The sequence below is a fragment of the Oncorhynchus mykiss genome, unplaced genomic scaffold (assembly GCF_013265735.2).
Source record: "Oncorhynchus mykiss isolate Arlee unplaced genomic scaffold, USDA_OmykA_1.1 un_scaffold_196, whole genome shotgun sequence".
NCBI classification, from domain to species: Eukaryota; Metazoa; Chordata; class Actinopteri; order Salmoniformes; family Salmonidae; genus Oncorhynchus; species Oncorhynchus mykiss.
This window is the reverse complement of record NW_023493679.1, coordinates 466,601-480,000: the sequence shown is the minus strand read 5'-3', so window position 1 is coordinate 480,000 and position 13,400 is coordinate 466,601. Positions and strand designations below refer to the sequence as shown.

Here is a 13,400-nt window from a genome sequence, read left to right as displayed (position 1 = left end):
ATTGATACGTACAGCCCCCTGATCAGTAGGTATTGATACGTACAGCCCCCTGATCAGTAGGTATTGATACGTACAGCCCCCTGATCAGTAGGTATTGATACGTACAGCCCCCTGATCAGTAGGTATTGATACGTACAGCCCCCTGATCAATAGGTATTGATACGTACAGCCCCCTGATCAGTAGGTATTGATACGTACAGCCCCCTGATCAGTAGGTATTGATACGTACAGCCCCCTGATCAATAGGTATTGATACGTACAGCCCCCTGATCAATAGGTATTGATACGTACAGCCCCCTGATCAATAGTTATAATATATTACCCCCCCCCCTCTCTCTCTCTCCCCAGGGTGTTCTCGGCCTACATCAAGGAGGTGGAGGAGAAGCCCGGCCCCACCCCCTGGGGGTCCAAGATGCCGTTTGGGGCGGTGCTGGCTGAGTTTGGGGGTGCCGGAGGGGGAGGATGGGTCCACTCTGTGTCCTTCTCCTCCTCTGGTAACAGACTGGCCTGGGTCTCACACGACTCCACTGTTACTGTGGTGGACGGCACCAAGGGATCCACGTGAGTCTCTCTGGGGGGGGGGGGGCTGTGTGTTCAGACTGTTACTGTGGTGGACGGTACCAAGGGATCCACGTGAGTCTCTATAGGGGGGGTTATCTAGCGCTGTGTATTCAGACTGTTACTGTGGTGGACGGCACCAAGGGATCCACGTGAGTCTCTCTAGGGGGGTTTATCTAGCGCTGTGTATTCAGACTGTGTGAGTGTGGTGGAACTCGGTCGCTCTGTTCAATGATCTGTGTGTGTGTGTTTCAGTCCGTCTCAGTTGAAGACTGAGTTCCTCCCTCTGCTCAGTGTTCTCTTCATCTCTGAGAACAGCGTGGTGGCAGCGGTAAGTCTCTCTGTCTCTCTCTCTGTCTCTCTCTCTCCGTCTCTCTCTCTCCCTCTCTCTCTCTCCGTCTCTCTCTCTCCCTCTCTCTCTCCGTCTCTCTCTCTCCCTCTCCGTCTCTCTCTCTCTCTCTCCGTCTCTCTCTCTCTCTCCGTCTCTCTCTCTCTCCGTCTCTCTCTCTCTCTCTCTCCGTCTCTCTCTGTGTCTCTCTCTCTCTGTCTCTCTCTCTCTCTCTCTCTCTCTCTCTCCCCGTGTCTGACGGATGGTCCCTGACGTCTGTCTCTCTCTCCCCGTGTCTCTCTCTCCGTCTGTCTCTCCTCAGGGTCATGACTGTTGTCCCATGCTGTTCCGTTGTGATGACGGAGGATCCCTGACGTTTGTCTCTAAGCTGGACCTTCCCAAAGCCTCCATCACGAGAAACATCTCCGCTATGGAGCGCTTCAGAAACATGGACAAGAGAGCGACCACAGAGGACCGTAACACAGCCCTGGAGACACTGCACCAGAACTCTATCACGTAGGGCACACACACACACACACTGCCCTGGAGACACTGCACCAGAACTCTATCACGTAGGGCACACACACACACACACACTGCCCTGGAGACACTGCACCAGAACTCTATCACGTAGGGCACACACACACACACACTGCCCTGGAGACACTGCACCAGAACTCTATCACGTAGGGCACACACACACACACACTGCCCTGGAGACACTGCACCAGAACTCTATCACGTAGGGCACACACACACACACACTGCCCTGGAGACACTGCACCAGAACTCTATCACGTAGGGCACACACACACACACACTGCCCTGGAGACACTGCACCAGAACTCTATCACGTAGGATACACACACACACACACTGCCCTGGAGACACTGCACCAGAACTCTATCACGTAGGGTACACACACACACACACACTGCCCTGGAGACACTGCACCAGAACTCTATCACGTAGGATACACACACACACACACTGCCCTGGAGACACTGCACCAGAACTCTATCACGTAGGATACACACACACACACTGCCCTGGAGACACTGCACCAGAACTCTATCACGTAGGATACACACACACACACTGCCCTGGAGACACTGCACCAGAACTCTATCACGTAGGGTACACACACACTGCCCTGGAGACACTGCACCAGAACTCTATCACGTAGGATACACACACACACACACTGCCCTGGAGACACTGCACCAGAACTCTATCACGTAGGATACACACACACACACACACACACTGCCCTGGAGACACTGCACCAGAACTCTATCACGTAGGATACACACACACACACACTGCCCTGGAGACACTGCACCAGAACTCTATCACGTAGGATACACACACACACACACTGCCCTGGAGACACTGCACCAGAACTCTATCACGTAGGGTACACACACACACACACACACACTGCCCTGGAGACACTGCACCAGAACTCTATCACGTAGGGTACACACACACACACACTGCCCTGGAGACACTGCACCAGAACTCTATCACGTAGGATACACACACACACACACTGCCCTGGAGACACTGCACCAGAACTCTATCACGTAGGATACACACACACACACACTGCCCTGGAGACACTGCACCAGAACTCTATCACGTAGGATACACACACACACACACTGCCCTGGAGACACTGCACCAGAACTCTATCACGTAGGATACACACACACACACACACTGCCCTGGAGACACTGCACCAGAACTCTATCACGTAGGATACACACACACACACACTGCCCTGGAGACACTGCACCAGAACTCTATCACGTAGGATACACACACACACACACACACACTGCCCTGGAGACACTGCACCAGAACTCTATCACGTAGGGTACACACACACACACACTGCCCTGGAGACACTGCACCAGAACTCTATCACGTAGGATACACACACACACACACTGCCCTGGAGACACTGCACCAGAACTCTATCACGTAGGGCACACACACACACACACTGCCCTGGAGACACTGCACCAGAACTCTATCACGTAGGATACACACACACACACACACACACACACTGCCCTGGAGACACTGCACCAGAACTCTATCACGTAGGGTACACACACACACACACTGCCCTGGAGACACTGCACCAGAACTCTATCACGTAGGATACACACACACACACACACACACACACACACACACTGCCCTGGAGACACTGCACCAGAACTCTATCACGTAGGATACACACACACACACTGCCCTGGAGACACTGCACCAGAACTCTATCACGTAGGGTACACACACACACACACACACACACTGCCCTGGAGACACTGCACCAGAACTCTATCACGTAGGATACACACACACACACACACACACACACACACACACACTGCCCTGGAGACACTGCACCAGAACTCTATCACGTAGGATACACACACACACTGCCCTGGAGACACTGCACCAGAACTCTATCACGTAGGATACACACACACACACACTGCCCTGGAGACACTGCACCAGAACTCTATCACGTAGGATACACACAAACACACACTGCCCTGGAGACACTGCACCAGAACTCTATCACGTAGGATACACACACACACACACTGCCCTGGAGACACTGCACCAGAACTCTATCACGTAGGATACACACACACACACACTGCCCTGGAGACACTGCACCAGAACTCTATCACGTAGGATACACACACACACACACTGCCCTGGAGACACTGCACCAGAACTCTATCACGTAGGATACACACACACACACACTGCCCTGGAGACACTGCACCAGAACTCTATCACGTAGGATACACACACACACACACTGCCCTGGAGACACTGCACCAGAACTCTATCACGTAGGATACACACACACACACACTGCCCTGGAGACACTGCACCAGAACTCTATCACGTAGGATACACACACACACACACTGCCCTGGAGACACTGCACCAGAACTCTATCACGTAGGATACACACACACACACACTGCCCTGGAGACACTGCACCAGAACTCTATCACGTAGGGTACACACACACACACACACACACACACTGCCCTGGAGACACTGCACCAGAACTCTATCACGTAGGATACACACACACACACACACACACACACACACACACTGCCCTGGAGACACTGCACCAGAACTCTATCACGTAGGATACACACACACACTGCCCTGGAGACACTGCACCAGAACTCTATCACGTAGGATACACACACACACACACTGCCCTGGAGACACTGCACCAGAACTCTATCACGTAGGATACACACACACACACTGCCCTGGAGACACTGCACCAGAACTCTATCACGTAGGATACACACACACACACTGCCCTGGAGACACTGCACCAGAACTCTATCACGTAGGATACACACACACACACACTGCCCTGGAGACACTGCACCAGAACTCTATCACGTAGGATACACACACACACACTGCCCTGGAGACACTGCACCAGAACTCTATCACGTAGGATACACACACACACTGCCCTGGAGACACTGCACCAGAACTCTATCACGTAGGATACACACACACACACACTGCCCTGGAGACACTGCACCAGAACTCTATCACGTAGGATACACACACACACACACACACACACTGCCCTGGAGACACTGCACCAGAACTCTATCACGTAGGATACACACACACACTGCCCTGGAGACACTGCACCAGAACTCTATCACGTAGGATACACACACACACACACACACACACACACACACACACTGCCCTGGAGACACTGCACCAGAACTCTATCACGTAGGATACACACACACTGCCCTGGAGACACTGCACCAGAACTCTATCACGTAGGATACACACACACACACACACACACACTGCCCTGGAGACACTGCACCAGAACTCTATCACGTAGGATACACACACACACACACACACACACACACACACACACACTGCACCTGGTTATATTGTCTCTAATCTATCAAAAGTTGAGAATGACACAAATATTAATTTGCACAAAGTCTGCTGCTTCAGTGTCTTTAGATATTTTTGTCAGATGTTACTATGGATACTGAAGTATAATTACAAGCATTTCATAAGTGTCAAAGGCTTTTATTGACAATTACATGAAGTTGATGCAGAGTCAATATTTGCAGTGTTGACCCTTCTTTTTCAAGACCTCTGCAATCTGCCCTGGCATACTGTCAATTAACTTCTGGGCCACATCCTGACTGATGGCAGCCCATTCTTGCATAATCAATGCTTGGAGTGTGTCAGAATTTGTGGGTTTTTGTTTGTCCACCCACCTCTTCAGGATTGACCACAAGTTCTCAATGGGATTAAGGTCTGGGGAGATTCCTGACCATGGACCCAAAATATCGATGTTTTGTTCCCCGAGCCACTTAGATATCACTTTTGCCTTATGGCAAGGTGCTCCATCATGCTGGAAAAGCCATTGTTCATCACCAAACTGTTCCTGATGGTTGGGAGAAGTTGCTCTCGGAGGATGTGTTGGTACTCAGGATGCTTTACTGTTGGCATGACACAGGACTGATGGTAGCGCTCACCTTGTCTTCTCCGGACTAGCTTTTTTCCGGATGCCCCAAACAATCGGAAAGGGGATTCATCAGAGAAAATGACTTTACCCCAGTCCTCAGAAGTCCAATCCCTGTACCTTTTGCAGAATATCAGTCTGTCCCTGATGTTTTTCCTGGAGAGAAGTGGCTTCTTTGATGCACTTCTTGACAACCAGGCCATCCTCCAAAAGTATTCACCTCACTGTGCGTGCAGATGCACTCACACCTGCCTGCTGCCATTCCTGAGCAAGCTCTGTACTGGTGGTGCCCAGATCCCACAGCTGAATCAACTTTAGGAGACGGTCCTGGTGCTTGCTGGACTTTCTTGGGCGCCCTGAAGCCTTCTTCACAACAATTGAACCGCTCTCCTTGAAGTTCTTGATGATCCGATTAATATTTGATTGTGCAATCTCACTGGCAGCAATATCCTTGCCTGTGAAACTCTTTTATTGCAAAGAAACGATGACGGCACGTGTTTCCTTGCAGGTAACCATGGTTGACAGAGGAAGAATAATGATTCCCAAGCAACACCCTCCTATTGAAACTTCCAGTCTGTTTTTTGAACTCAATCAGCATGACAGAGTGATCTCCAGCCTCGTCCTCGTCAACACTCACACCTGTGTTAACGAGAGAATCACTGACATGATGTCAGCTGGTCCTTTTGTGGCAGGGCTGAAATGCAGTGGAAAAGTTTTTGGGGGATTCAGTTTATTTGAATGGCAAAGAGGGACTTTGCAATTCATCTGATCTCTCTTCATAACATTCTGGAGTATCTTCAAATTGCCGTCATACAAACTGAGGCAGCAGACTTTGTGAAAATTAATATTTGTGTCATTCTCAACGTTTGGCCACGACTGTAGTGTTTATCTGTGAGGGAGACCAGAGGGACTGTCTGACCCTGTTATATTGTCTCTAGTCTCTGAGGGAGACCTGAGGGACTGTCTGACCCTGTTATATTGTCTCTAGTCTCTGAGGGAGACCAGAGGGACTGTCTGACCCTGTTATATTGTCTCTCCTCCAGTCAGGTCTCTATCTATGAGGGAGACCAGAGGGACTGTCTGACCCTGTTATATTGTCTCTAGTCTCTGAGGGAGACCTGAGGGACTGTCTGACCCTGTTATATTGTCTCTAGTCTCTGAGGGAGACCAGAGGGACTGTCTGACCCTGTTATATTGTCTCTCCTCCAGTCAGGTCTCTATCTATGAGGGAGACCAGAGGGACTGTCTGACCCTGTTATATTGTCTCTCCTCCAGTCAAGTCTCTATCTATGAGGGAGACCAGAGGGACTGTCTGACCCTGTTATATTGTCTCTCCTCCAGTCAGGTCTCTATCTATGAGGGAGACCAGAGGGACTGTCTGACCCTGTTATATTGTCTCTAGTCTCTGAGGGAGACCTGAGGGACTGTCTGACCCTGTTATATTGTCTCTAGTCTCTGAGGGAGACCAGAGGGACTGTCTGACCCTGTTATATTGTCTCTCCTCCAGTCAGGTCTCTATCTATGAGGGAGACCAGAGGGACTGTCTGACCCTGTTATATTGTCTCTCCTCCAGTCAAGTCTCTATCTATGAGGGAGACCAGAGGGACTGTCTGACCCTGTTATATTGTCTCTCCTCCAGTCAGGTCTCTATCTATGAGGGAGACCAGAGGGACTGTCTGACCCTGTTATATTGTCTCTAGTCTCTGAGGGAGACCTGAGGGACTGTCTGACCCTGTTATATTGTCTATGAGGGAGAACTGAGGGACTGTCTGACCCTGTTATATTGTCTCTGAGGGAGACCAGAGGGACTGTCTGACCCTGTTATATTGTCTCTCCTCCAGTCAGGTCTCTATCTATGAGGGAGACCAGAGGGACTGTCTGACCCTGTTATATTGTCTCTCCTCCAGTCAAGTCTCTATCTATGAGGGAGACCAGAGGGACTGTCTGACCCTGTTATATTGTCTCTCCTCCAGTCAAGTCTCTATCTATGAGGGAGACCAGAGGGACTGTCTGACCCTGTTATATTGTCTCTCCTCCAGTCAAGTCTCTATCTATGAGGGAGACCAGAGGGACTGTCTGACCCTGTTATATTGTCTCTCCTCCAGTCAGGTCTCTATCTATGAGGGAGACCAGAGGGACTGTCGTAAATTCTGCACCACGGGCATCGATGGAGCCATGACCATCTGGGACTTCAAGGTAACAGACACACACAGACACACGGAGACACACACGGAGACACACACGGAGACACACACGGAGACACACACGGAGACACACACGGAGACACACACACACACACGGAGACACACACGGAGACACACACACACACACGGAGACACACACACACACACGGAGACACATTCCTGGTCAGGTTCATTAATTAGTTGTCATCACATTGGGATTTTTCTTTTTTTCTTAAAGTAGAATGTAATTAATGATATTCACTGGAATGAAATGTTGACAGAGGACAACATGGCCCCCGGCTGAAGACCAGACTTAGTCAGTACTGTTATTGACAGAGGACAACATGGCCCCCAGCTGAAGACCAGACTTAGTCAGTACTGTTATTGACTGAGGACAACATGGCCCCCAGCTGAAGACCAGACTTAGTCAGTAGACTGTTATTGACAGAGGACAACATGGCCCCCAGCTGAAGACCAGACTTAGTCAGTACTGTTATTGACAGAGGACAACATGGCCCCCAGCTGAAGACCAGACTTAGTCAGTAGACTGTTATTGACAGAGGACAACATGGCCCCCAGCTGAAGACCAGACTTAGTCAGTACTGTTATTGACAGAGGACAACATGGCCCCCAGCTGAAGACCAGACTTAGTCAGTAGACTGTTATTGACAGAGGACAACATGGCCCCCAGCTGAAGACCAGACTTAGTCAGTAGACTGTTGTTGACAGAGGACAACATGGCCCCCGGCTGAAGACCAGACTTAGTCAGTAGACTGTTGTTGACAGAGGACAACATGGCCCCTGGCTGAAGACCAGACTTAGTCAGTAGACTGTTATGGACAGAGGACAACATGGCCCCCAGCTGAAGACCAGACTTAGTCAGTAGACTGTTATGGACAGAGGACAACATGGCCCCCGGCTGAAGACCAGACTTAGTCAGTAGACTGGGGGACTGTTATTAACAGAGGACAACATGGCCCCCAGCTGAAGACCAGACTTAGTCAGTAGACTGGGGGACTGTTATTAACAGAGGACAACATGGCCCCCAGCTGAAGACCAGACTTAGTCAGTAGACTGGGGGACTGTTATTAACAGAGGACAACATGGCCCCCAGCTGAAGACCAGACTTAGTCAGTAGACTGGGGGACTGTTATTAACAGAGGACAACATGGCCCCCAGCTGAAGACCAGACTTAGTCAGTAGACTGGGGGACTGTTATGGACTGAGGACAACATGGCTCCCAGCTGAAGACCAGACTTAGTCAGTAGACTGGGGGACTGTTATTGACTGAGGACAACATGGCCCCCAGCTGAAGACCAGACTTAGTCAGTAGACTGTTATTAACAGAGGACAACATGGCCCCCAGCTGAAGACCAGACTTAGTCAGTAGACTGTTGTTGACAGAGGACAACATGGCCCCCAGCTGAAGACCAGACTTAGTCAGTAGACTGTTATTAACAGAGGACAACATGGCCCCCAGCTGAAGACCAGACTTAGTCAGTAGACTGTTATTAACAGAGGACAACATGGCCCCCAGCTGAAGACCAGACTTAGTCAGTAGACTGGGGGACTGTTATTGACTGAGGACAACATGGCCCCCAGCTGAAGACCAGACTTAGTCAGTAGACTGTTATTAACTGAGGACAACATGGCCCCCAGCTGAAGACCAGACTTAGTCAGTAGACTGTTATTGACAGAGGACAACATGGCCCCCAGCTGAAGACCAGACTTAGTCAGTAGACTGTTATTGACAGAGGACAACATGGCCCCCGGCTGAAGACCAGACTTAGTCAGTAGACTGGGGGACTGTTATGGACTGAGGACAACATGGCCCCCAGCTGAAGACCAGACTTAGTCAGTAGACTGTTATTGACAGAGGACAACATGGCCCCCAGCTGAAGACCAGACTTAGTCAGTAGACTGTTATTGACAGAGGACAACATGGCCCCCAGCTGAAGACCAGACTTAGTCAGTAGACTGTTATTGACTGAGGACAACATGGCCCCCAGCTGAAGACCAGACTTAGTCAGTAGACTGTTATTGACAGAGGACAACATGGCCCCCAGCTGAAGACCAGACTTAGTCAGTACTGTTATTGACAGAGGACAACATGGCCCCCAGCTGAAGACCAAACTTAGTCAGTAGACTGTTATTGACAGAGGACAACATGGCCCCCAGCTGAAGACCAGACGTAGTCAGTAGACTGTTATTGACTGAGGACAACATGGCCCCCAGCTGAAGACCAGACTTAGTCAGTACTGTTATTGACAGAGGACAACATGGCCCCCAGCTGAAGACCAGACTTAGTCAGTAGACTGTTATTGACTGAGGACAACATGGCCCCCAGCTGAAGACCAGACTTAGTCAGTAGACTGGGGGACTGTTATGGACTGAGGACAACATGGCCCCCAGCTGAAGACCAGACTTAGTCAGTACTGTTATTGACAGAGGACAACATGGCCCCCAGCTGAAGACCAGACTTAGTCAGTAGACTGTTATTGACAAAGGACAACATGGCCCCCAGCTGAAGACCAGACTTAGTCAGTAGACTGTTATTGACAGAGGACAACATGGCCCCCAGCTGAAGACCAGACTTAGTCAGTAGACTGTTATGGACTGAGGACAACATGGCCCCCAGCTGAAGACCAGACTTAGTCAGTAGACTGTTATTGACAGAGGACAACATGGCCCCCAGTTGAAGACCAGACTTAGTCAGTAGACTGTTATTGACAGAGGACAACATGGCCCCCAGCTGAAGACCAGACTTAGTCAGTAGACTGGGGGACTGTTATTGACAGAGGACAACATGGCCCCCAGCTGAAGACCAGACTTAGTCAGTAGACTGTTATTGACAGAGGACAACATGGCCCCCAGCTGAAGACCAGACTTAGTCAGTAGACTGTTATTGACAGAGGACAACATGGCCCCCAGCTGAAGACCAGACTTAGTCAGTAGACTGGGTGACTCTGTTATTGACCAATGTGTTGTTGTCTCCTCAGAGTCTGGAGGCGTCCATCCAGGGGCTGAGGATCATGTGAAGGACCAGCTAAACCCCCCCCCCCCCCCCCCCCTTTCCCTGACAACCCCCCCCCCCCCCCCCCCCCCCCCCCCCCTCCAAGCGGCCAGTAACAGTCTGACCACGCTAAGAAGTATCTGACTACACACACACACACCGACACCCTCTCTGAGCTGACATGACATTACCGCTGATTGTTTGTTTATGTAAAGGAAGGGTCATAGGTCAACTTGACGACCCCGGGATGTACCATTCCACATCAGTGTGTTTTTTTTAAATGTAATAATAATAACAACAGGTGTTTTGTCTCTGAAACGACTTCGGCACTACAACACTAAGTTACCATTGAAGGATGTGCTGAATGGCCAATGTGACCAAATGGCACACTATTCCCTATATAGTGCACTACTTTAGACCAGAGTCCTATAGTGGCTATCCTCTGTGATGTGTCCCTATGGGCCCATGGTCAGAAATAGTTTACTGTAAAGGAACTAGGGTGCTATTTGGGATGGTTTCTATGTCATTAGATGGAGGATGTACCTATGATGTGTCTAATTCAGCTGCAGGAGAAATAAAGAATCAATTGACACTACCGAGTCGCCTGTCTGTCTGTTACTCTACTCTGCCGAGTCGCCTGTCTGTCTGTTACTCTGCTCTACCGAGTCGCCTGTCTGTTGCTCTACCGAGTAGCCTGTCTGTCTGTTACTCTGCTCTACCGAGTCGCCTGCCTGTCTGTTACTCTGCTCTACCGAGTCGCCTGTCTGTCTGTTACTCTGCTCTACCGAGTAGCCTGCCTGTCTGTTGCTCTGCTCTACTGAGTCGCCTGCCTGTCTGTTACTCTGCTCTACCGAGTCGCCTGCCTGTCTGTTGCTCTGCTCTACCGAGTCGCCTGCCTGTCTGTTGCTCTGCTCTACATGACTGAGTCACCAGTCTGTTTTCTGTCTGTTACTCTGCCGAGTCGCCTGCCTGTCTGTTACTCTGCTCTACCGAGTCGCCTGTCTGTCTGTTGCTCTGCCGAGTCGCCTGCCTGTCTGTTACTCTGCTCTACATGACTGAGTCACCAGTCTGTTTTCTGTCTGTTACTTTGTGTGGAGGAGCCAGACTAAGCCCTTCCAACAGAAGGAAATGATCACATGCATCTGGTGGAACAGAACAAGAAACAGGGAAGGTGGATAATGAAGAGGGGAGTCTCATCTACCCTCCCTCTCTCTCTCTCTCCCACCCTAGTCTACCCTCTCTCTCTCTCTCCCACCCTAGTCTACCCCCTCTCTCTCTCTCTCCCACCCTAGTCTACCCCCTCTCTCTCTCTCCCACCCTAGTCTACCCCCTCTCTCTCTCTCTCCCACCCTAGTCTACTCTCTCTCTCTCTCTCTCCCACCCTAGTCTACCCTCTCTCTCTCTCTCTCTCCCACCCTAGTCTACCCCCTCTCTCTCTCTCTCTCTCTCTCCCACCCTAGTCTACCCCCTCTCTCTCTCTCCCACCCTAGTCTACCCCCTCTCTCTCCCACCCTAGTCTACCCCCACTCTCTCTACCACCCTAGTCTACCCCTCTCTCTCTCTCCCACCCTAGTCTACCCCCTCTCTCTCTCCCACCCTAGTCTACCCCCTCTCTCTCTCTCCCACCCTAGTCTACCCCCTCTCTCTCTCTCCCACCCTAGTCTACCCCCTCCCTCTCTCTCTCCCACCCTAGTCTACCCTTTCTCTCTCTCTCCCACCCTAGTCTACCCTTTCTCTCTCTCTCCCACCCTAGTTTACCCTCTCTCCCACCCTAGTTTACCCTCTCTCTCTCCCACCCTAGTCTACCCCCCCTCTCTCTCCCACCCTAGTCTACCCCCTCTCTCTCTCTACCACCCTAGTCTACCCCCTCTCTCTCTCTCCCACCCTAGTCTACCCTCTCTCTCTCTCTCCCACCCTAGTCTACCCCCCCTCTCTCTCCCACCCTAGTCTACCCCCTCTCTCTCTCTCTCCCACCCTAGTCTACCCCCCCTCTCTCTCCCACCCTAGTCTACCCCCTCTCTCTCTCTACCACCCTAGTCTACCCCCTCTCTCTCTCTCCCACCCTAGTCTACCCTCTCTCTCTCCCACCCTAGTCTACTCCCTCCCTCTCTCTCCCACCCTAGTCTACCCTCTCTCTCTCCCACCCTAGTCTACCCCCTCCCTCTCTCTCCCACCCTAGTCTACCCTCTCTCTCTCCCACCCTAGTTTACCCCCTCTCTCTCTCTCTCTCCCACCCTAGTCTACCCCCTCCCTCTCTCTCCCACCCTAGTCTACCCCCTCTCTCTCTCCCACCCTAGTCTACCCCCTCTCTCTCTCCCACCCTAGTCTACCCCCTCCCTCTCTCTCCCACCCTAGTCTACCCTCTCTCTCTCCCACCCTAGTCTACCCCCTCTCTCTCTCTCTCCCACCCTAGTCTACCCCCCCTCTCTCTCCCACCCTAGTCTACCCCCTCTCTCTCTCTACCACCCTAGTCTACCCCCTCTCTCTCTCTCCCACCCTAGTCTACCCTCTCTCTCTCCCACCCTAGTCTACCCCCTCCCTCTCTCTCCCACCCTAGTCTACCCTCTCTCTCTCCCACCCTAGTCTACCCCCTCCCTCTCTCTCCCACCCTAGTCTACCCTCTCTCTCTCCCACCCTAGTTTACCCCCTCTCTCTCTCTCTCTCCCACCCTAGTCTACCCCCTCCCTCTCTCTCCCACCCTAGTCTACCCCCTCTCTCTCTCCCACCCTAGTCTACCCCCTCTCTCTC

At 51.4% G+C, this 13,400-nt stretch overlaps 1 protein-coding gene across 2 annotated transcripts in view; it reads left to right on the top strand.

The window, feature by feature from the left end:
* The window catches only part of LOC110517081 (actin-related protein 2/3 complex subunit 1A), a 17,454-nt gene extending 6,718 nt beyond the window's left edge, over positions 1-10,736 (top strand). Inside the window, exons 6-10 of one of the 2 annotated variants that reach the window (XM_036972867.1) lie at positions 349-561; positions 814-889; positions 1,209-1,402; positions 7,562-7,652; positions 10,639-10,736. In XM_036972867.1, the coding sequence (XP_036828762.1) occupies positions 349-561; positions 814-889; positions 1,209-1,402; positions 7,562-7,652; positions 10,639-10,677 (613 nt within the window). In that variant the 3' untranslated portion in view covers positions 10,678-10,736. Of the gene's footprint in view, positions 1-348; positions 562-813; positions 890-1,208; positions 1,403-6,499; positions 6,576-7,561; positions 7,653-10,638 lie in introns of those variants that run through there. The other variant, XM_036972868.1, reaches the window with a different exon arrangement.
* The last annotated feature ends 2,664 nt before the right edge of the window (positions 10,737-13,400 follow it).